Source organism: Alosa pseudoharengus, unplaced genomic scaffold (assembly GCF_046254945.1).
Source record: "Alosa pseudoharengus isolate Yale_2024_CS ecotype anadromous, Long Island Sound unplaced genomic scaffold, YU_APseudo_1.1 YU_APseudo_1.1_scf_3, whole genome shotgun sequence".
NCBI lineage: Eukaryota > Metazoa > Chordata > Actinopteri > Clupeiformes > Clupeidae > Alosa > Alosa pseudoharengus.
This window is the reverse complement of record NW_027468718.1, coordinates 46,800,249-46,825,739: the sequence shown is the minus strand read 5'-3', so window position 1 is coordinate 46,825,739 and position 25,491 is coordinate 46,800,249. Positions and strand designations below refer to the sequence as shown.

At 42.1% G+C, this 25,491-nt stretch overlaps 1 protein-coding gene across 3 annotated transcripts in view; it reads right to left on the bottom strand.

The window, feature by feature from the left end:
* Nucleotides 1-16,180: 16,180 nt before the first annotated feature.
* The window catches only part of LOC143100898 (uncharacterized), a 48,320-nt gene continuing 39,009 nt past the window's right edge, over nucleotides 16,181-25,491 (bottom strand). For 2 of the 3 annotated variants that reach the window (XM_076264482.1, XM_076264481.1), the window contains 7 exons: nucleotides 21,561-21,584; nucleotides 21,419-21,466; nucleotides 21,046-21,226; nucleotides 19,681-19,776; nucleotides 18,099-18,188; nucleotides 17,184-17,345; nucleotides 16,181-17,096 (listed from right to left, as the gene is read on the bottom strand). In XM_076264482.1, the coding sequence (XP_076120597.1) occupies nucleotides 17,061-17,096; nucleotides 17,184-17,345; nucleotides 18,099-18,188; nucleotides 19,681-19,776; nucleotides 21,046-21,226; nucleotides 21,419-21,466; nucleotides 21,561-21,584 (637 nt within the window). In that variant the 3' untranslated portion in view covers nucleotides 16,181-17,060. The remainder of the gene's footprint in view (nucleotides 17,097-17,183; nucleotides 17,346-18,098; nucleotides 18,189-19,680; nucleotides 19,777-21,045; nucleotides 21,227-21,418; nucleotides 21,467-21,560; nucleotides 21,585-25,491) is intronic. The other variant, XM_076264483.1, reaches the window with a different exon arrangement.

Below are 25,491 nucleotides of genomic sequence, written 5' to 3'. Positions count from 1 at the left end.
AAAATCCGTGAATATTCAACAAGACCCTGCCTACTTGTTAACAACGCTCTGCCTCCGCCCTTCCAGTGCTGGAGATTCACATTTTCACAAGCCTACAGTGCGTGACAGAATATGAAGCAAGATCTTGCCGAAAACATGCGGGAATCGCTATGTATAATGCATGTCTGCTTAAGCATCCACACAAAATGTTGTGCAAACAGGAAATGTGTCAAAGTAAATCAGCTAAGGTTTTGTTGGGTTTCGAACATGAGTCTCACTGAGGCAAAATGTTCCAAGCAGTAAGCACTATCATCACTAAGCCACAGAGAGCAACGCTTGTCATTAGTCTATTAGACTAGTCTACTAGCTTACTAGCTATCCTGATGTCCATGTTAACTGGTGATAGCCTATAACATGAGCAAACACAGCGAATGCATGCCTTGAATAATTCAGAATAATTTTGCCTCAGTAATTTTGCATCACAAACAGTAACAAATGACCCCATCAGACATTGCTCGTTTTTTGTGCAGAAACACACATCGTGATTATAATGCGCAAAAATTATGAAGATCACTTGGGCCTCGAACTGCTCACTAAAATAGCAAGCTAGCAGTAATAGTCCACCCTGCTAACCAATTGCACTACTGGTTATTTTGTATCTATGCAATAGCATGGTTTTCATATTAAATGAATGTAGGTCTATGTTGTCTTGTGACAGCTTATTTGTCAATCGATGAAGATATTCATTAGGCTATAGCAAACATCTAGGCTAAGTGAATGTTTTGCAACAGCTGCTGAACGAGCAGTAAGTAGGCTAAACTATTTTCTAATTTAGGCTACGTGGGAATCTGAAACAGCAACATCTGTCATCAAACTCTCTAGCTACATCAAAGTTTTGTAATAAATGCTACCATGATAACCATTTTGTGTCATCAAATTAGGACCAACAAATTAAATAATATTTAACTCGGAGAAAATAAGTTTCATGTGTTCACCGAGACATGACACTAAGTTATGATAATTTTTGCACATGACTGACGTATTTCATATTATTAACCCCAAAAACGGAATTAAGTGTTAGTGGGACATGCCAGTTTGTTGTACATCAGTTATCGGTTTTGGTATGTGAGGCAAAGATGAACCTATTTTGTTGTTTTGAGGCTTGCATATGCCCATGTTAAATTGTGATGGCACCAGTTAACATGGGCGTATATTTCTCACTTATGTTAACCTGTGTTAACTTTTACTAACAGTTCAATATATACATAGAAATCTGGCATCAATTTCAGCGGCTTGTAGTGTAGTGGTATAGACAATGTAGAAGCTAATCCAATCAACTTTCTTGTCCATGCGTGGTTTGAATCCCAGCTAGATCGCTAGTTTTATTTTTTTCCATTCATTCAGTATGTGTCATATTTGTGGATAATGCTTAAACGGACATGTATTAGACATACACTGGTGATGTTTTCAGCGATATCCGTTATATTGTCTCACTTGCAAACACTTCGTGAAAATGTAGCCTAATATAAACCTGCACTATCGGAGGCAGAGCAGATTAAGAAGTAGGCAGGGTCTTGTTGAATATTCACTGATTTTATGCAAATATCACCAGTTAAACTGCTCACCATCTAAACTGGAGCTTAAACCCAGGAGTAAGTGTAATGTTATAAAGAAATTACATGAAATAAAGCAAGAAGCGTCTGTGTGTCTGTGGCATGCATATCTCGCTGAACGTTTGTCAGACTAACCTAAGATTTCGTATGTGGCTCGCGCGTGGCACAAAGGTGTGCACTCTCGATTTTGAAGATTTTTGAATGCATATTTCAAAATATGCTTATTTACGTAGGACGTTTATCGCTGCACTGCACTGTTTCCAAGGGGACCAGTTTCAGGGGAGCTCCACCCCATGGATCGTGTACAAGGGGGCAGGCGAATTCCCGGAAGTAGAAGCATCGATGTAGCGGTGGTTATCAACTCTCTGCTAACCCCATAGAACGCCCATCCATTTAGGATTTTTTTGAACTCCCATAACTTCATATAACATATATCATGTGCCGATATTTTAGCTTCTGTGTTATCTACATAAACAATAAAAGGCAAAACAAGACTCGACTACCTCGTACGTAACGTTAGGTTCCCGTAAGAAGAATGTTTAGCATGTCCGGTTGAAGGGAAGCTAACGCACTGAAGGGAGATAACCGTATTGTTTGGATAAGAAGCGTAGTCCAGCCAGCACGGAAACTCGTGAACAAAGCTATGTAGCCTACAATAGCATTGTAGCCTATGTTAAGGTAAAGCATAGAGGCAAGTAAACCTAATGGAAAAACAGTAGTTTTACCGTTAGGTAGTCTAACGATAATCATTTCAGAGATTTTCGATGGATTGACGTAGGTCAGAAAAGTGGAAAGAAGATTAGCCTCAAGGCTATAACTTTTTTGTTTTGTTTTACCATGACACGACTTGATATCACTTGTGAGGATGATATTAATAATAATACATAAATAAATGTTTAACTTTGAAGGCGAAGGAAGTGTGAGAAGAATTTCTGTGTAGCCTATCTATCATATGAGTTACAAGATTCAGTTCGATGGCTAACGTCACGAAGTTAAGTGCGAGTCTGCGCAGTACTGGGGGGACCAACTGAAAAATGACTCAGTACCCTCCCATTGAGAACGACGGAGTCTGTTCGTCCATTTCTTTTACTGTCTATGATCGTGTACTGACAGTAGCTAGGTCCAGAGAACGGGCTCTGCTAGGTCTCACTTTGATGATAGTCAGTCGCAATTTAAACGGATTACTCGGGAACCGCTTGTGGGTTAAAATGCAAGATGATTCTCATGTCTGACCTCAACAATAAAGACTCTGTATGCAGTTTGCTTGCATAAAATGATTACTTGCAAAAACACGACAACAAACACGGGTATGTAGTGACCACTCAAATAGCCCAGGCTACTTTGGACTTTCAAGAGACTGTCACGCATTAACTATTTTGGCCACTAGATGTCGCCAAAAACAAGAGTTCTGTCCCTAGCTAGCCACTTGTTACCCAATCCTCTTGTTATCCGATTAACCTGTTCCTCGTTGTCTCTGGTCACATGTCTCATTTCCTCATTGTGTCAGTGTATTTAAACCCTGCTCTTTGTCTGTGTCTTTGCTAAGTCTTCGTGAATACCCTGTGTGTCTCAAGCTCTAAGCCTTTGTGGAAATTTGTGGAAGTTTTTGCCCTGTGGATTCGTTACCTCTGTGTTGACCCGGACTGTTTAAGGTATCTCTTTTGGATTCTCCTTTTGGATTTGTTTGCCTTTCCTCCCTCGGACTGAACCCTGTTATCTGAACCCTGGCTTGGCTCTTGGACTTTGACTTTCTGGATTACGCCTTGGATTGATGTTATTGGATTTAACTTTTTGGACTGTTTTTGACTTTTTCGGATCTTCTGAGCTTTTGTGTCTAAAACCTGAAATAAACTCAGTTAACCTTACTTTGTCTGCTCTGCACTTGAGTCATTAGTCTCAGTGGCCTAGTGGGTTAAAAGTCAGTTTGCCACTCCGACGGCCCGGGTTCTAGACCCGACCGTGACAGAAGACTTAGCCATGACTGACTCAGCAGAAGCATCTAGTTCCCTTAACGTTGTTCCCACAGAGTTTGAAAAGATAATGGCTGCCTTGAATAGCTTTGGTGCAACAATGGACACTCATGGGCAAGCATTGGCAACTCAACAGAATGTTTTAAGTCGCCATGACCAAATTCTAAGGCAACTCTATGACACAGTTCAGAGCTTGACTCAACTACAACCATCAGCTCCTCCTACTGCTCCACCTGCTGATCCACAACCTCCGGGTCCCCCACCTGCTCCTGCTCCAGATCCACCTCCGGGTTCTGAACCTCGGCTTCCTACACCTCGGAGGTATGACGGTGCTCTGGGCCAATGCCGGGGGTTCCTGACCCAGTGCCAATTGACTTTTGAATTGCAATCTTCTATGTATCCTACGGATAGGGCTAAAATTGCTTATGTGGTTACTCTCCTGACTGATAAGGCCTGTGCCTGGGCTACAGCCATCTGGCTAAAACAGGGCCCTGAATGCTCGAATTTCAAAACATTCTCTGATGGCATGCTGCGTGTTTTTGATCAATCTGCCACAGGTCAGGGGTCTGCAAGACAACTCTTAAATCTCCGCCAGGGGAGGAACAGTGTAGCTGATTATGCCATCACTTTTCGAACCCTAGCAGCTGACAGTGGCTGGAATGAGCCAGCACTTGTGTCAGCTTTTATGAATGGGCTATCTGAGGCTTTGAAAGATGGCCTGGCGTCAATTGACTGTCCCAACAACCTTGAGTCCCTGATTACCCATGCAATACGTTTAGACAACCGGCTCCGGGAACGTAACCGGAACCGTACCAGTTATCCAGTTACATCCAAGGGGCCACCTCCCCTCTGGCAACAATCTGCAATCCCCACAGATGATCCTGAGCCTATGCAAATTGGACGTGCTCGCTTGTCTCAGGCTGAGAAGGATCGGCGCAGAAGGGAGAGATGCTGCATTTACTGTGGCAAGCCTGGTCACTTCAGAGCCTCCTGCCCAGATCTCTTGGGAAAAGACCAGTCCCGTCCAGCAGAGGGAGGGCTGTGACGGGAGCCACCTTTTCTCCCGAATTACCCGGTGCTGGTGTCTACCTTCCCATTAAAATCTCTTGGGCAGAAAAAGTATACTCTTGCCATGCCTTGGTAGATTCTGGTGCTGCTGGAAATTTTATTGATGCCAATCTTGTTAACAGACTCAACGTTCCTCAAGTCCCTCTTGATGTCCCTCTCTCTGTCACCGCCCTAGATGGCCACCCTCTTGGTCCAGGGGTGGTGACTTCTGTTACATCCTCCGTGCGTCTCATGATTGAGAATCACCAAGAAGAGATAGCGTTGCATCTAATAAGCTCCCCTGAATTCCCAGTGGTCTTAGGTTTCCCTTGGTTAAACCGCCACAATCCTCACATAGATTGGAGTCGAGGTGTTATCCTTGAATGGGGTCCTACGTGTCACGCTACATGCCTCTTTGCAAGCCCTTCCTTTCAGCCAGAGTCTATAGATCCCTCTGAGTTATCCCATGTCCCCGCTGAGTATCTGGACTTGAAGGAGGTGTTCAGCAAGAGAAGAGCATCTACTCTTCCACTCCATAGGCCTTATGACTGCGCCATTGAACTCCTGCCTGGCACCGCTCCTCCACGCGGCCGTATCTTCTCTCTTTCATTACCTGAGTGTAAGGCAATGGATGCCTACATCAAGGATGCCCTGGCCTCTGGTTTTATTCGCCCCTCTACTTCTCCAGCAGGGGCAGGGTTCTTCTTTGTGGGTAAAAAAGATGGAGGTCTACGCCCATGTATTGACTACCGGGGTCTCAACAAGTAATCGTAATCGCTACCCTCTGCCTCTGATGTCTACTGCTTTTGACCTGCTTCAGGGAGCCACCATCTTCTCAAAACTGGATCTGCGCAACGCGTATCATCTTGTCAGAATCCGCCAAGGAGACGAATGGAAGACTGCGTTTAACACCCCATCTGGTCATTATGAGTACCAAGTGATGCCATTTGGACTAACCAATGCCCCTGCAGTCTTCCAGGCCCTCATCAATGATGTTCTCAGGGACATGATTAACCAATTTGTGTTTGTGTACCTGGACAATATGTTAATATTCTCTAAGTCCCTACACGAGCATCACCATCATGTGCGTCAGGTTCTCCAGAGGTTGCTCAAGAATTCTCTCTTTGTTAAACCAGAGAAGTGTGAATTCCACACCACTGAGGTCTCCTTCCTCGGTTTCATCATCAGGGAAGGCAGTGTTGAAATGGATCCTAAGAAGACACGAGCAGTGAGTAACTGGGCTACTCCTAGGTCTGTCAAGGAGATCCAAATATTTCTGGGGTTTGCAAATTTCTATCGCAAATTTGTCCGAGATTTCAGTTCTGTGGCTGCTCCCATTACCAGGCTGACTAAGAAAAACAATGTGCCCTTTGTTTGGACTCAGGAGGCGGATAAGGCATTCAAGAAGCTGAAGCAAAGCTTTTCCTCTGCCCCGATTCTGACGCTGCCCGATCCAACATTGCCATTCATCGTTGAGGTGGACGCATCAGATGTTGGGATAGGTGCTGTCCTGTCTCAACGATCTTCGGATGGAAAGCTGCATCCTTGTGCTTTCATGTCCCACCGTTTGACTGATACCGAGACCAGGTATGATGTTGGAGATAGAGAGCTATTGGCAGTTAAGCGTGCCCTAGAAGAATGGAGACACTGGCTGGAGGGGGCCCAGCATCCATTCTTGGTATGGACTGACCACAAGAATCTGGAATACCTCCAACAAGCCAAACGCCTGAACCCCCGTCAAGCCCGGTGGGCGCTGTTCTTCACTCGTTTTGATTTCACGCTCTCATACCGCCCTGGAACCAAGAACAAGAAGCCAGATGCACTCTCTAGGCAATTCCTTCCCTTTAGTCGGGAAGATGATGAGGCAAGGACCATTATTGCTGCTAAACGAATAGTGGCACCTATCCGCTGGGGAATTGAGGCAACTGTGAAGAAGGCACTTCTGAAACACCCAGATCCTGGAACTGGTCCAAGAGGACTGCTGTATGTGCCCCGGATTGTAAGGTCCCAGGTTCTTCAATGGGGCCATTCATCCCACCTCACTGCCCATCCTGGGTCCCAGAGGACCTATGAGTTTCTCCAGAGGCGTTTCTGGTGGCCTGATATGTTAAAAGACATCAAGGCCTTTGTGGCCAGCTGCTCTGTGTGCGTCCAGAGTAAGAACCAACATCAACGTCCACAAGGTCTTCTGCATCCCCTCCCCATCCCTCATCGCCCTTGGTCTCATCTGTCCATGGATTTTGTCACCGGCTTACCAGTTTCTGAAGGTAACAGTGTTATTCTGGTTGTTGTTGATAGATTTTCTAAAGCCTGCCGTTTCATACCTTTGCCCAAGCTGCCTACAGCATTTGAGACTGCTAAGCTTGTTTTTCTCCATGTTTTTCGAGTGTTTGGCCTCCCCCAGGACATCGTCTCGGACAGGGGTCCCCAGTTCTCCTCCTGTGTGTGGCGGGCCTTTTGTAAGCTGATTGGAGACACAGCCAGCCTCTCATCTGGGTATCATCCTCAGTCTAATGGCCAGACTGAACGGGTCAACCAGCAGCTGGAGACTACTTTGAGAAGTCTGGTGTCCGACAACCCCACTTCCTGGAGCTCTCAACTGTTGTGGGCAGAATACGCTCATAATACCCTCCAGTCTTCAGCCACAGGGATGTCACCTTTTCAAACCCAGTTTGGGTACCAGCCGCCACTGTTCCCTGAACAAGAGGGTGAGGTCAGTGTTCCCTCTGTCTTGCATTTCATCCGGCGTTGCAAGAGGACCTGGCGGCGAGCTCGACAGTCACTGCAGCAGACATCCAAGAGGAACCAGCGTCAGGCCAATCGCCGTCGGAGGCCTGCACTGCAGTTCCGACCTGGACAGCAGGTTTGGCTGTCCTCTAAAGACATCCCGTTGCGGGTGGAATCCCGCAAACTGGCCCCTCGTTTTATCGGCCCATTCAAGGTTACCCACAGGGTTAACCCGGTCACCTACCGTCTCCAGTTGCCCCGGTCCCTGAAAATCAATCCCACTTTCCATGTGTCCCAGTTACGCCCAGTCCTGTTTTCCCCCTTTTCCCCTATCCCCAAGGCCCCACCCCCGCCTCGGATCATTGATGGTCAGCTCACTTACACTATTCGCCGGTTGCTGGACTCCCGCCGGGTTCGTGGCGGGATCCAGTATCTGGTGGACTGGGAGGGCTATGGACCAGAAGAGCGCTCCTGGGTCCCAGCACGAGACGTCCTGGACAAAGATCTCAAAAAGAACTTTCATCTCCAACATCCTGATTGTCCAGGGAACGTCAGGAGACGTTCTTAGAGAGGGGGGTCCTGTCACGCATTAACTTTTTTGGCCACTAGATGTCGCCAAAAACAAGAGTTCTGTCCCTAGCTAGCCACTTGTTACCCAATCCTCTTGTTATCCAAATAACCTGTTCCTCGTTGTCTCTGGTCACATGTCTCATTTCGTCATTATGTCAGTGTATTTAAACCCTGCTCTTTGTCTGTGTCTTTGCTAAGTCTTCGTGAATACCCTGTGTGTCTCAAGCTCTAAGCCTTTGTGGAAATTTGTGGAAGTTTTTGCCCTGTGGATTCGTTACCTCTGTGTTGACCCGGACTGTTTAAGGTATCTCTTTTGGATTCTCCTTTTGGATTTGTTTGCCTTTCCTCCCTCGGACTGAACCCTGTTATCTGAACCCTGGCTTGGCTCTTGGACTTTGACTTTCTGGATTACGCCTTGGATTGATGTTATTGGATTTAACTTTTTGGACTGTTTTTGACTTTTTCGGATCTTCTGAGCTTTTGTGTCTAAAACCTGAAATAAACTCAGTTAACCTTACTTTGTCTGCTCTGCACTTGAGTCATTAGTCTCAGTGGCCTAGTGGGTTAAAAGTCAGTTTGCCACTCCGACGGCCCGGGTTCTAGACCCGACCGTGACAGAGACTTTGACTAAAATTCCGACTGCAAGGTCCCAAATTGAAACGAGCGATAGGCTAATGCCACATAGCTAACGTTAGACAAGTTGCAGACTGAGCGACGGCACTTATCACGCCATCAAACACGGGTATGTAGTAGTGACCACTCAAAATAAAAGTATGTGCAAGCTTCGAATAGCATTAGGAAGTTATTCAGTAAGCTATACACATTTAGCCTTAACTCAAAACAGTTGTCATTCTGATCTGTAGAAATGTCACATGCAGCCATGCCTAAATTTATTAGAGGCCACATTAATTATAGGCTAATATATTATAATATTCAGTATTCATTATTTAATGCTTAGCTGGAATGATGTTTCCCTATCATCCTATTTTTTAAAGCAGGCATACCTGTGGGCATGTAATTGAGCTACGGGTTTTCTTTAGGAATAGCATGTTTGAACGGGCACTGCACTAGAAAAACAAAACACTAAACAACAAGTTTTGAAAGCCCTCCTGTGGTTTTCTTTTTCTTTAGGGTGATAATATCATCCTGGATACACTGATCTTCACAAGCACTCTACTTTCGCTTCACTTAAATCTTACAACTTACTAACACATAGGCCTACTGTATATAGTTAAAATTAGTTAATCTCTGTCTGATGTCAAAGGTTTAATGATAGTAAAACTACCATGAGCAATTTCAGTCAGATGTACTTAATATTGTGTAATAAAAGCCATAAGGGAATAATATTTTCCCTTATGGCTTATTTGCCTTATTGCTCATTTCATACATTTCCATTCCTTTGAAAATCGATGTTTGTCAGCTAAATTTAGCTTATTCCACTCTTGTTCTGCCAACTCTCACTTGGTTTCATGCCAGATGGAAGAGAAACGAAACAGAAAATAAACTAGTATCTCAGACCAAATGAACAGGCACGTGCAGAGAATGGGGGCTACAGGGGCTCTAGCACCTGCCCTTTTGCCCCTTTGATGTCCAAGTGCCCTTTTGACAAGACCCGTTTTTTAATTTTTAAAAATTGTAATACTTCCGCTAGTTCCAACGTGAATATTCGCTAAAATGTCTCATTAATAGTTTGTGAAATTAGAAATTTACAAAAATAAAAATCGTCTGTGTTAATTGTAATGCCTTGCGGCCACCAATCCATGACGTCATACATTCAGTGAACTCTCAGAAGGTGCACGCAGGCACAGTGCTGCAGGAGACGTTTATAAGGTCACTTGGCAGTTAGCCTATCTGAACATGCAATAGTATTCAGCTTAGAGATAGAGAATAAAATGTTTAAAGTTGTTTCATGTTTAATGAAGTAGGCTATCAAACCCGTTTTAACCATGTCATGGTCCATCCATTTCAATAACCTGGCAGCTTCGAAAATCTAAGGCTGAACGTTCATAACATTCTGTTTAGGTTACTATGTTATAGTAGCTTGGGTTAGTAGACCTAGTTCATAAAACAGAGTAGGCAAACCTTTTCTAAATCGTCATAAGCCGACGACATAGGCTACTGTAGTTGTTTATCTAACCCAACTCCACACGTCGTTCTCTGTTTACAGTAGGCTACATTACGCGTCATTTCACTCAGTGGCCACACGCACAGCACGTGAATCTGCAAGACACCAGCTTGTTAATGGTGGTAGTTCACTGTGATAAACATTACAATTATAGCCTGACAAACCGGACTAGGCAATAACATATTTGCTGCCGCTAGAGTGCGTCTAGATTTCTAGGCTATTAAAATTAGCTTTGAATTTAATCAATAAGATCTAGCCTTATAGCCTATGATCTCTGTGAAGACAAGAACATTTTGTTCCATGTGCCCTTTTTTAAAATTTGAGCCCCTGCCCCTTCAAAGGTCTCTGCACGCCCCTGCAAATGAAAAACATATAGCCTACTTCTATCTCTGATCGTTGTTCATATGGTTTTAGGAATCCTTTAAATAGCTCTTGATGAAGTTTTATTTCAGTTCATTGTGCAAGTGCCATGGACTTTGAGGCTTGTTTTGAACTCACGGGTGTGATACTGTCTGCTCACTGCTCTGAGTGTAACGCCCTCTCTGCTCTCATGGGCTGGGCTAGTGAAACACATGGAGCGGAGCCTATGTGTAAACAAGCCTGATCGGGTCTAAACCTAATCCTAACCTCTAAACCTAATCCTATTCCTAACTCTAACCCTAACCCTAATCCTAACCCTAGCTTGTTATGACAAAAACCAAATGACACTTAACAGAAACGTTATGTCATAAACATTTATGACTTGTTTATGACACGTTCATGACAATGTCATGTCACTCTTATATCGATAATGTCAGAGCCCGTTTACGGAGAGCCGGTTCACTCCCTATTAACTCCATTGTACCTGCAATCTGTTAGTTCCGCTATAGTACGGTGTCTTGTGTAATTCCGCTGGATTTTCTTGTAAAAATTGATTTTTTTGCATATTTTGCTAGTATTGAGTCTAAGGAACAAGATTTTTTTTGTTGTCAAATTTTCACGATCCATTTTCACACTTAGATGACATCATCATTTATATAATGCATAATTAAGACTGGGACTACTGTCACTTGGGGGTTAAATGTGAGAAAACACTGGTAAAGAGGGTATTCTGCCTAATTTTTGGGTGCTGATTCTGAATATCATATTTACTTAGCTGATTTTTTAGTTTTAAACCTGCTAATTAGCATTTGCGGCCTAAAACTGGCCTCCATAGGCAACATAGAATGGGTGATATAGGGTAAAAAATTTAACTCTTTGGTATTCTTATGAAACTTTACTAGTTGATTATTTATGTAGAGACAATATTTTTTTGCATTACAAGTTTTCTGAAAATATATGTTTATGCATGTAATTTAACAATATCTCATTAATTATGCGCTAATTTGCATACATTTCAATTACAGACATCTGAATATTGGATAGTTAACATTAAATGTAGTGACGTTCAGGTTTGCCTTCAGAACTTTTTCTGGATTCAGAGCCTCAAAAGAATGGCTTGTTCAAGCACCAGTCCTAGGTTATGCCGATTTCAGTCATCCCTTTATCTTAGAGACGGATGCATGCCATGCAGGATTGGGGGCAGTTCTGTCACAGGAGAAGGATGGGTTACAGCGACCAATAGCCTTTGCTAGCCGGGGCTTGCGGCCAAGTGAGAGGAACATGTCAAATTATAGTGCCATGAAACTCAAACTCCTTGCAGTCAAGTGGGCAATCACAATCAAAATGGCAAGTATCTCCTGGGCAACACGTTCACCGTGTACACTGACAACAACCCCTCCAATACCTGCAGTCAGCGAAACTGGGCGCTCTGGAACAGTGCAGGGTTTCTCAGCTTGCCCTCTTTATTATAACATCAAATATCGTCCTGGGACAGCTAATTGCAATGCCGATACCCTTTCTAGGCTTCCCACAACTCTTTGCGATCTGTGTCACACAGCCTGGACGTCCCCCTGCCGCTTGCCATAGCCAACATGCAAGCCTCGAGTGCACCTATCCAAGACTCTTGGATGACAGAATCTTGTATGGTGGACACCATCCCTGGTCAAACCAAAAGAGACCTGAAAGTCCTGCTAGGTACTGATCCCTGTATTTCCAGATACCTGTGGTTTTGGTGACAGGGACGACCACATACCCGTTAAGACAAGTGGAGTGAACCAAGGGAAGTCCGCAGCTGATAAAGCAGTGGTCCCAGATGCAGGAAGTGGATGGGACCTTGTACCGAGCGATCTAGGCTCCTCCTTCCAGGGATCCAGTGCTGCAGCTTTTGCTGCCAAAGGTGTTGCGAGTTGAAGTGCTCACTAGCCTACACAACAACCACGGCCATCTGGGGGTGGACAGGACCACAGATTTGATATGACAGAGGTGCTTCTGGCCCCAGATGTGGCATGAGATGCAAAAGTGGCGTTCTGAGTGTGAGCACTGTGTGGTTGCTAAAGCAAGACAACCCAAGCCAGAACCTTCTTGGGAAATATGTTAGCCTTTGTTAAGCCTTTGTAGATAATCTCCATTGACTTTACTCTCTTGGATTGGGCTAGCATAGGAGAACGTTCTGGTAGTCACAAATGTTTTCTCAAAGTTTACCCAGGCCTTTCCCACCCCTTATCAGAGAGCTTCCACCGTAGCTAAGATTCTAACTGAGAGATGGTTCTATGTGTATGGTGTGCCAAGGAGAATCCACTCTGATCAGGGGCGCAGCTTTGAGGGGGAGCTGTTGAAGCACCTGTGTGACACCTACATCATAACAAAGACTAGAACCACCACTTTCAACAGGACACTTCATGACTTGCTCAGGACCTTACCCCCTGAAAAGAAGCGTAAATGGCCCCAGTTGCTCCCTCAGCTCCTGTTCGCCTATAATACCACCATGTACCAGTCCACACAGCACTCCCCATACGAGCTTATGTTCGGTCAGAAGCCACAGTTACCAGTCGACTACCTACTTGGAAATACTGGAGGTGACCACAGGGACAGTCCACCGACTGATTGGGTGGTGCAACATCAAGAGTACCTGACTTCTGTCTATGCTAGTGCTAGGAGACACTTAGAAGAGGCTGCGGCATATCGTAGGCATGGTGGTCCTAACACTGTAGTCCTCTTCAAAGTGGTTGTATGCACATCCAACCTCACTGAGGCCAGGTGCAGGACAAAAAAGCTTATCAAGGAAAGAAGAGTAGTTGTCCGCACACTGCAATCATAACACATAACGCAACGTTTCGACCCACCAGGGTCATCAGTTATGTTTTTAACTCAGTAAATGTAGTTCTTCTGGGAGATTGCAGTGTGCGGTCCTGACACTGTACCCATATTACCACCTGGCACTCTAGTCTTTCAAGTGGGCAGTGGTAGTGTAGTGGTTAAGGAGCTGGGCTAGCGTGCAGTAGCCTGAAAGTTGTCGGTTCAGTTCCCGGCTTTCACTGTTATGCCCTTGAGCAAGGCACTTAACCCCAAGTTGCTCCGGGGACAATGTGATCCCTTGTAATATAGCTGACATACAGTATGTAAGTGACTTTGGTCAAGAAGTGTCTGCTAAGTATAATGTACAGTGACTCTTTTGCAAGAACCATTTTAACGGTCGCCACAAAATCCAGGATACATGGGTGTCTACCAAGTATGAAATTGTGGAGTGTCTTGATAGAATTGGCACACACTATAAGATCAGGCCGTATGGGGAAGAGACCTTCCACTCATAATACTGCCGGACAGCATTCAAACCCCTTCCACCTCCCACATTCTGTTTCACATGAGTTCTCTGCCAGTGTAGCAGAAGTAAATATTCTCCCCGTCCCCTTCAGGCCTTGGCAGTAGATAGGTATGCTACCAGGAGGGTGAACTTTAAAGCCAGATGTGTATGTGGAAAGGCTGACCTGCAGCGCTGGCTTACACGCCCACCCGTGGGTGGTGATCATATACGTAGCTTTCTCTCTGGGAGAACACAACCGGTCATTTGATATTTTTGCCGCATGGGTGTTTGTGGTTGTTGTTGGAAGAACATGGCTTCATTCTTAATTCTAAAACTTCATTGCTTCTCTCGCACGCCCGGCCTGTTGGCTGTGGATAACCCGTTGCTTTTAAAGAGAGCAAATGCACATGGTTTAGTGTCTAAGCAATGTTTTCCCTTGAGTTTTTTTTTTTTGTATTAGTTCAGGCTGTGAGAGGGCCATCCGTGGTTTGTCTGTTTGTTTGTACCTTATATTCTTTTGTTTCTTAATTTTGCCTACTGTTACTCAACTACCCATGCCTATGACACCTAGTGGTGTACTGTGTTGCCTGTACTATTTTAGATTATTTCCAAGACAAATTTATCTTAAGGTAGACAATAGAATGACATGGCAGGTCAAGGAAAGCATCAAGAAAAGCAAAGATTAAGAAATCGTTTTTGACATAGGCAACAAGGGTGGAGGTGTTTTTACACTTTTCAGACACTCAAAGTTTGAAAACTATGGATATTGTTTTAGAACCAACAACCTTTCTACATTATCTGGGGGTTTTGTGTGCAAAAAGTGGAATTAATTGTCAAAAAAATAGAAGAAAATGTGAAAATCACTTTTCGTACTAGATATAATCACTTATTTTAAAACATACAGAAAAAAACACTAAAGATGGATCGTGAAAATTTTAAGACAAAAAAAATCTTGTTCCTTAGACTCTATATTAGCAAAATATGCAAAAAAATCAATTTTTACATGAAAATCCAGCGGGACCCTATTTTCCAAACACAGCGTACTGTACTACTAGGGGCGATCGCGAATAAGTGCAAAAACAATGGGGGTCTATGGAGCTAGACTGTTAAATGTGTCTCTTTCACCTGATTGTCATTGATAAATCGAAGATTTGATTGTAGTGTCTGCAAGCTCAATATGGATAATAGGTCAAAAGTTGAATGAACAACTTACATCCTTTCGATTTCTTACAGGTTGGGTCATTGTTGCCCATAACACACTAGCATTATGCTAATGAATGACGTCATTGACGTCATTCAAATTTCTAGACAAAAAATTATATTTTGAGAAAAGTGGATTTGAGGGGTACAGCTCCATAGACCTCCATTAATTCTGCACTTATCCGTGAGCGCCCTCATGTGGAACCAGTACGGGAACTGCAACCAGTTCAGAAAACGGAAGTTTCCCGAGAGTGGAGGTTCTCCCCTTATTAGACATTCTCTGATGCTGTCAAGTGTAAATACCCCGGTTTATTACACAGTCATGGGGAAATGCTGCTCGATAGCATGTTTTATTTTCATATGTATATAGGTTGCCATTGCCACAGCGTTTCCAGATATCCTACTGACAGGAGCATATTCTTTTAAAGAAATGTGATGTGTTAACTTTACTATTATAAATTAAAAGCTAAATGAGATGAAACATGTATATTACTATCCTACCATTCAGCTAACTTATACAGCATTCGCGACAAGCTGTTTTTATAGACATTGTCATATTCAATTACATTCCAGTTCATGTTTCCTCCATGATTAAATCAGTATCATAAACTCACAGTGTCATAAAGAGAGGTCACCAAGAAGACACCAAACAACAAGTTTTAAAAGCCTTCCTGTGGTCCCTTATGGCTTTCTCATATATCATACATTTCAATCAATCATTTCCATGCATTTTTAAATCATAATTATTGATTTAAAGGCAATGTTTGTCAGCTAAACTTAGCCAACTGGGCCTCTGCTCTCGCTTGTTCTGCCTGCTCTCATCTTCTGTTTTCATGCTAGATACAAGAGAAACGAAACCGAAAGGAAAGAAATGTTTCACACAAATGAGAAGTGTACCTCTATCTATTATGTATTGTTGTCCATGTTATTTCAATAATCCTTTCAATAATTCTTGATTTTGGTTCTTGGTGAAGTTTAAATTCAGAGAGACTGGCGGGTTTTGGCTTTACGGTTGTGAGGGTTATGTTGCCTCAGGTCACTGATCAGTGTTCACGCCCGCGCTGCTCTTATGAGACATGCAGCAGAGCCTGTATCAGCCTGCCTGGTCTCATTGTCATTGCCACACTGTTTCCCACAAATCATATGACCTATGAGGAAGTTGGAACAAGTTCTTTTAACAATGTGTGGTGTGTTAACAGGTTTAGCAAGTATAACATTAATATTAAAGGGCAGAAGGAAATAATAGGCATGCTGTGCTAAAGCTAAATGAAACAACGCATGTATGTCATTATCTTACCATTCATTTGCCTTATTCAAAATTTATTACAACCTGTCGAAGACAATTTCAGTCAGAGTGTTATTGTCATATAGGTTGCTACTGAGGACCAAGAACACAAAACACACACACACACATTGCATTTATATAGCGCTTTTCAGGGCACTCAAAGCACTTCACAATGAAGGGGGAACCTCATTAACCACCACCAAAAACATTGAGTTATGGTTCAACTAATGACTAACGAAGACACTGAGTTAAGGTTCAACTAATGACATGTGCTGATGAATACCACAAACTTGTTAATATGGTGGAATGAAGAAACAGAGGAAAGGTAAATGTGTAGTTGCGTTAGTCCATCTCAGTCATTGAATACAGTTGAGACAGAAGAATCAGTAGCAAATGTACCTTGAGGACAATGATGCACCAATACAGCACGGCCACACAAGGTGTCACACAATACAACACACATTTCAGAGATTCATCTGTTTGGAGTCCAGAGGTGACAGATTTTAGTGATTTAGTGTATACATAAGGCCTAAGACTTTACTGTATATCAGACCACAGTAGAAAAGCTCAACAAATAACTTCAAAACAGGCTTAAACTTGATGGCATTTTACAGGGAGTATTTTCAATATCAACATCAGTCAGTTGAATCGATGACTGCAATCAATTATTTTCTTCTGTGCATTGGCAGCTTTATTTGATTTTGTTGTTGTTGTTGTTGTTGAATTAGACACAATTTGCACAATTTATTAAGGAAAGACAGCAACCAAGAGTGCCAATTACATGGCAAATTATATAGCAGTTTCATTGTATTGGATCTGTGGTAAACTATCATCCCCAAAGAATAAGATTCAAATAGACCACTGGACAGTTTTCCACTGATGTTCACACATTGTTGTCTTTTGTCTTCTCACTGGACATCTAGAAAGATAGACACACACATGATTAAAACATTACCATACACAAGTGTGATAAGAATGTATATCTTTATGTGTTCACATGTATTACCACTCCGACAGGTGGGAATATTTTCATATCTGGATCGGCTGCAGTGCCTCTTGTGTCCCAGCTGGGTACCAGTGGGGGGTTGTGCAGACACATCAAACAGCTGATCTTATACCACTGGGCAATGAATGGGGTCAACATTGCTGGCTCCTCTCTAATTAAAATCTGTAGGTTACAACAGGAGAGGGAATTGATCAGATGTGCTAATGTTCAGTCCAAACATGGATGACTTTGTGCAGTGGTTCTTAAACTGGGGGTCGGCAAAAATATGAGTGGGATCACAAAATTATTGTAGTTTAAATTAAAGAAAATGCCCAAACAAATTTAGACCAACATGCTTAAAAACGTGGGTATTCAGTAGCCCTAGATTTAGGCTTACAGATTACAGTGTTTCCATAATGTTCCTCCGAATGTGGATTCTCTGTTTATGCAAATTCAAATCTCTACCTGTGCCTCTCACAATGATAAGCTTGAAGATGCTGTGCCTGAGCTTACCAGTGACAGAACACTGAGCAGCCTTCTTTTGCCAGCAGGGAGATTTATCCATTGGGAGATAATTCATCAGATTGCCAAAGGCTACCATTGGCATTAATGCCTTTGGTGTTGACATACAGTAGCATAGCATAGAGTGAAAATATGTTCTGCCTCCGCCACCACTGCCTCCCAACATTTTCCAAGTTAAAGTTATTTTTGTCAGTTTAAAAGAAGGTGTTCGCGAGGCATAGACATGTTTTTTGAGGGTTGGCAGACAAAAAGAAAATAAAAACTGATTAAGTGGACAAACACAGACATACACACACACATACACACCACTCTCTCTCTCGCACACATACGCACATGCACACACTTGGCGTTATATTGAATACAGGCACAGTAAATAGCATTTGCCTGCTAACTTTTACATTTTTATGGACCTACCGTAATTATTTCCTTGTAGTACGAGTTGTCTTTGCACAGCAAAGCCATCTGAAGATTACGAATTGCTTCTTTTATGTAATTGGATATCATCTGGAGGTAGAAATCTAAATTAATGCCTTTTTATACATTTCATAACAATCTATTGTCAAATCAATGTTTGCAAATCAGCATTGAAAATATGCACATAAGATTAAATGATGAAGAAAGAAAATAGTGTCTTGTTTCTAAGAGGCTGTGAACGTTTTGTTAAGAAGAATCATTTTAGGTGCTGAAGAGAGATGTGTGTGTGTGTGTGTGTGTTTTTTTTGCAATTCAAGTGTGGTGAAGGAATGCACACCCAAACAGTAGTACTGAAAGATAGCAACAATAAAGAAAGAGAAGCTGCATTCTCTTAACTGTTTTTAAAGCGATGGTTCGGAGTAATTTTACCCTAGGGTTCTTTGCACCATGCCCCCGAGCCAAACACCCTCCCAGAACCTTTTTTCCCTTGGTTGAGCCCTGGTCGAGTAACGCCGTCAGAAACGAATGACGTTCTGCAGTCATGATGGAACCAACTTTTATCTCGTAAATTATCCCACTAATAATGCCCTGAATGGTACGAAACTTCTGCAGTAGTACAACTATGACATTTAGTCCAATAACGAGGCATTAGAAAGTTTGTAAGTGCACCAGGAGTTTATTTAAATAAGACTTGCCTGATTATCTGCTACTATACCGCTGCGTCAACGTTTCTTCCGTGATTTGGGGAAAGCCTGTAAAAGTCCTTGCAGGAAGCGATTACATCAACGTTTTTTGGTATATCCAGTTTTAAATATTTTTTTTCCGAAGTGTTTACAACTTAGTAATAACTAATAATTGTTGCAAACTGGACTACGAACAAAATATTAGTGCATTCCTGGATTTACATCCTTATGCATGCTTCCTGCCCAAATCACGGAAGAAACGTCGATGCAGCGGTATAGTAGCAGATAATCAGGCAAGTCTTATTTAAATAAACTCCTGGTGCACTTACAAACTTTCTAATGCCTCGTTATTGGACTAAAGGTCGTAGTTGTACTACTGCAGAAGTTTCGTACCATTCAGGGCATTATTAGTGGGGTAATTTACGAGATAAAAGTTGGTTCCATCACGACTGCAGAACGTCATTCGTTTTTGATAGCGCTACTCGACCAGGGTTCGACCAAGGGAAAAAATGTTCTGGGAGGGTGTTTGGCTCGGGGTCATGGTGCAAAGGACCCTAGGGTGAAATTACTCCGAACCATCGCTTTAACTCTTTTATTTGTGACCGACGTTTTGTCAACAGCCTTCATCAGGGTTATAAATAATGTCACGAGCCCCTGACATAGAGTCAGTGCACCAACAGTGCCAGCCTGGCTCAACACCTGGGTTGAGGGTTTCTGTGGGTCACATCTCAGTAAGGCACATTTCCTTTGTTTTAGGCACTTTTAGGCAATAAATAGTCAAAAAGAGATTAACAGTGTGCGGCTACTCTTTATTTGTAATTCGAGAAAGCACCATACTAAAAACTCGCTTTAAAAAAACATAGATGTTTTTTTAAAAGTATGAAAGGCTGAACATGTACCGTATCCTTGTTGTCTTCCGCTCCATCATCAGAGAAAATACCATATAATCCATCTGTTTTAGCCTCCATGTCCTTCGATGCCTTTTCAAATGTGTTCTAAACATTAAACAAAAAAAGTTGAACTAACTTAAACTTCAATAAATAAAAGTTTGTTTGTTTTACTTTGTCAGATTTGTCTATACTAGTGCAGTGCCCGTGTTATTCCTGTAGCCCAATTACATGCCTGCAGGTAGGCCTGCTTTAAAAATAGGATGATAGGGAAAAACATAATTCCAGGTAAGCATTCAATAATTAATAGGCCTACAGATAATATAATAATATAATAAATGTGAAGTGAGCAGAATTTAAGCATGGCTGCATGTGACATTTTTTACAAATCAAAATGACATAATCCTAACAGCTGTTTTGAGTCAAGGCTATATGCTTAGCTTATTGAATAACTTGATGATAGAGAAAACAAACCATTTTGTGGAATGATGCATCATATGGAATTTGCAACGGTGTGAAAAAAACAGTCTCTGGTGGCCTATAAGTGACATCACACTCTGTCGGCCACTCGTTGCTTGTCGCTGGTTATGCTTTGCATGTGTGGCATTCTGGGACGTTCTTTAATTCGGGACCATTATCGCTCGTTTCAATTTAGGACCTTGCAGTTCGAATGGTCGTTTGTTTATTCAAAGTCTAAAGACAGTCCAAAGTAACCTGGGCTATTCATAAGTGACATCACACTGTCTGCCACTCGTTGCTTGTCGCTGGTTATGCTTTGCATGTGTGGCATTCTGGGACGTTGTTTGATTCGGGACCATTATCGCTCGTTTCAATTTAGGACCTTGCAGTTTGAATTGTCGTGTGCTTATTCAAAGTCTAAAGACAGTCCAAAGTAGCCTGGGCTATTCGAAGTGTCCGCTTATTGCACATCATTTTTTACGTCATTTTGAAGAGCCACTGCATATAGCCTACCTGTGTGTGTTGGCATGTTGGCGTGTTGTTGCAAAATCCGTGGAGTTATCTTGCACTCGCTTAAGTTTTTACCTGTGTAACCTACACTGATCCAATTCTGCCAAAGCCCTGCTTCTATCCTCACTGGTAGCTTACAGTCCTACAGTGCTGTGTGGGAGGGGGAGTGGCTAGCGGCGAAAGCCAATGCGTGCTTCTTTTACCGATATAGGCTATTTAACGATATCTTTTGCATTTCTTATTCAAACAACGTCAAATTCGGCAGTGCACTTACTCATGCCTGTAGCAAGACTGCCAAGTTTGTAATCAGTCTGACAAATGGTCAGCGAGATATGCGTGCCACAGACACACACACACACACAGACGCTTCTTGCTTTATAGATAGATAGTAACATACAGTAAATGTACCTTAACTAATGAGGCTATGCGTTTTCTGGCCTCATCAGATTGAAACTGTTGTGAGGATATGATCCTGGGCAGACGCTTGAGTCTCAACTCTTCATATTTCGAGACAAGCTCAGATTGTCTGCATGGGTCATTCAACAGTTTTAAATTTTGTTGTATTTCATCAGCGATTGATGATGCCATCCTGTAAGAATGAAGTCTATCATTATACTGTGCTATACAAGTAGGCTACAAACTTTACAATAACAATAAGAATAATTTCCAGAATGAGAAGGTGAAACTATTAATTCAGTCTGAAAGATCTAATTTATATGCAAAACCCAGTATATAAATGACAATGACATATGACATAAATGACAAGAGCATCTAAACCTACCTAGCCCGCAACTCCTTGTAGTCTTGCTGTTGTTTTTCAATTTTTTGTCTGCAGTTGGCAATGGATTTTTTGTGTTAAATGAAATTAATATGTGAATGTTCAAACAATATTCAATGCATGTATCAACTGAGGGAAAACTCACTCTGTTATTCTGCTGTCTTCTTGCCTGGCAACAATTTAAGGATGCATTTTTCAAAAATGATTGCAAACATTAAACATTAACTAAATCTATGATCATTCTTAATACAAATTAAAATATAATTGGATGCATTGTATTATTACTGTAATCCATTATATTCAAACAATTTTCCAATGACTGACATCAACTTAATTGTGTAAGATGCGTAAGATATCCGATGCTATCTCCATAGTTACATTTGACGGGGATAAAGACCGCGAAATGCAAATGTTATGGAAGATGAAAGGAAAACTCTCTCCTTGGTACACGTTCGTGTAGTCACAAACTTTCTCCAGAGGTTATGTACAACATACGCTTGGATTCTCTGGCTGCCGAAAGAGAGTGGCAGGACATGGGAATAATTGGGCATCTCGAAGCAAACAGACGTACTTCAGAGATGACAACATCAACCAAAAAGCTCCCGAAAAAAATAAAGTGTGCCCAGACGACTTATTGCATTGGATGCACTGATGTCTGATGTCACCTTTCTGTTTCTTATGGGGTAAGTTATCTACTTTGCGTTTTGTGTCCATTCAAAATAACATGGTTTGCAAACGTGATCTCATGTTTGTTTTAGACTACTTTATCCATTGCTACTAGCTGGTTCTGTTACCCATTACAGATAGTTTTGATGGGTCATTAGCATCATATGACGACTAGTTTCGATGGGCAATTCATTTGAATAATGTGTGAATGTCTTGTATTGACTGATGGCAGGTACCTGGTGCCTTGTCATTGTCTGTGATTATGTGTGTGTGATTATGTTTATATTGTCATGTTTATAAGAGGTTTAATGTACTGTGGGTCTAGAGAGCGCTGCAATTTCAAATCTTGTATACATCCTGTTTTTTGGTAATAAAATCATTTTCATTTCAACAAAGTATCTTCTAATTCATCATCCATCAAATAACACACATAGTAACTGCAATGGTTAACCATGGTTCAGACCACTACAACACACTCTGCACTGCAGGCTGACAGATCAGTGACCGTGACAGGGGGGAGGGTTGATTAATGTCATGCAAATGAGGACCATTGTGTTCCCCTCCCATGGATTCAGGGAGAAAGTAGCCAATCTTTGCTTGCTGATTTCTCAGCTTGTAGCTTTGGGATGTGTATACTTTAAAATGGCTACAACTTCTTCCAATGTTATCGGATTTCCATGTGTAAGACATTGTTAGAAAGCTACAAAGCTAAAACCTACACTTTCAGAATCTGAAAATAACTCAATAACTCAGAATCTGAAAATAACTCAAAATGCCTCAAAACACACTTGCGACCCTCAATTCCACGCCTGGTCACAAATGTGTGACCTGTGAAAATGTTTTTGTGTTTCCAACATAATCCAAGATGGCAGCCAGATAGATTACAGTGACATCACAAATTGGCATTTGTCGGCCTTAAGACCTCCCAGAGTATTACCAGACACCACTAGTAAGTTTTAAATCCAAACACATCAACAGCTACAGGCCAAAATGCAGTTTTGCTAATTGCAAGGCCCCTTAATAAACAATTTTGTCAATTGTTCCAGAAAGTAATGCATTGGAGTGTGTTTCCCGTACAACTATGGAGGTTAGGTTTTACTAACGTGGTACGATGCATTGCTCAACTAACCAACATGTAAGTTACGACTGTTTCCCAAAACTGTCGTACTTACATAGTACTTTGTAAGTTTGGACCATGATAGTTTCCAAACTTCAGTAGTCTGGACTAAGGTGGTTAATGACGTTTAGTAGCACGTGAACGGGCACACCTGCACCTAACAGAGACTTAATGATGGACTACCTTAGTTTAATTCAGAACAGAACAGAAATCATCTGTTTTTCTCTATTCAGGGTCATCAAGTTTATTCATTGGTTCATATAGGCTGACCTTGTAAATTAACGACTGCTTTGAATAGACGTTTAACACGTGTCATTTAAATGTGCTGGTGAAACAGTTGTGTACTCTATTGCTATTTACCCCCTATTCACATTCAACTCTGGCGCAGTGCGTTATGACAACCGCTGGTGCGCAGCAATTAATAGTCACCTGTACAAGCTAGGTTGAGGTTTTGAAAACAATATTCACATCATTGTTTACCTAAGTTTATCTTTTGTGCAGATCATATTATCAGAATCAGAATCAGCCCTTTTTGGCCTGGTTTGTGTAAACTAACAAGGAATCCCCCCACCCCATGGAAATCAAAGGCTACATATTCTCAACTGACTGGTCAAAAAGTGTGCACCTTATTATTATGTGCAGGTGTGTGACTTTGACTAACGTGCACGTGGCTGCTTTTAACTTATGTATTTTTTACCTATAGGCATTTTAAAGTATGGATATATGGTGTTTAGAAGTGTAAATATCAATTAGAAACCTAAATCTATTTATAATTATTAATTTGCAAACAAATAACTGCCGTCAGTGACATCTTTGACATGAAGATCCCCGGAACTATGTTTCTACTATCATTCTACCACAGGTCGAGAGGTGTAGTTGTAACTACACAACTTTACGACAGTGGTTGTGAACGTTCATTGCTACTATGGTTTTGGGAAACACGAACGTAGTGTAACGATGCATCAGACTATGTAAGTTCCACCACCATAGTTCAAACTATCGTTTTGGGAAACAGTACTTACATAGTCTCAACCATGGGGTCGTTTCTAGAAAGCGTCGTTTGCTAACTTGCGTCGCAACCTTGGTAGTACGCTCCATCGTTCTTGGATTTGGTGTTTCTAGAAAGGGTAGTTCGAACTCTCAATCGCAAACAAGGACGCAAAGTTGGGTCGTTTGAACTCCTGCCCCTAGGCAGTCGCACTTGTGTTGTTCCTTGGTAGTTCCTGTTGGTGTCCGGAGCGCCTAACCAAAAATCACAACCGCTTAACCAAAATTTGCGAAGTGGATGTTTATCTCGTGACTCAATGATTGATCTATCCTCTAGCTTAATTTTGATTAAGACACTGCTCCCCTACTTGGCTCATTCTTGCTATTTATGTTAATTAAAGTATTGCCTTGCTTTTAGTATTATAATCTTCCCAGACCCTTATAACAGTAGTGATAAATGGTGTAGTGGCTAAAGCAGATGGCTTATTATCCCAACATTGTAGGTTCAATTTTCTTATGATGTGAGATTGTCCTCTTGCTTCTCGCTACCTGCAGGTGAACTGTGTGTGACACGTAGATTCAGTTGTTTTTGACTGATGTATTGTACCTATGGTCTCTCGATGTAGAGTAACTATATACATAAATATGTATGGTCAAAACCTATTGTTGTGTCTCGTAGGCCTACTCTTACTCAGAGATGAAAAGAAGAGATAGGATGCGAACTCCAGCCGAGCGCGCAGTGCACCAACGCGCTGCCGTTAAGCCACGAGACAGTTGATAACCTATGGAATACCCAGATATTTGTCCAGGCTATATATTTTTTCCAACACATAGATATTTAACACAACTAATGACTCATATTGGTCTGCTTAAGTTAACTGTTTTATATGCTTGCAATAGGTTTAGGTTTTGGCTGATGGCAATGACAATACCAGCATTAATCACTCGGTTTAGATTAGAAACATGTCGACATAGGCCGTGACAGGACATTTCTAGGGGGTGGGGTATTACACGTTGTCACTGTTTCCACCAATGATATGTATCGCTGCATCATCAACAACGTTGTTGGAACTATGGTGTTCGAACATCGGAGGTAGCGAATTGCGACTCAGGTACGATGCTTTCTGGAAACAGGTGTAACAGTGTCGTTGTTTGGTCGCAAGTTGCGTCGTACCATGGTGGTTGAGCAACGTCGTTGCTAACTTCTAGAAACGACCCCCATGTTAGTTGCTAACATAGATAGCAACGATGCTTTTGGGAAACGCACCCCTGATGAGGCATGGTCTGAAGATGGTCTGTGCTAATT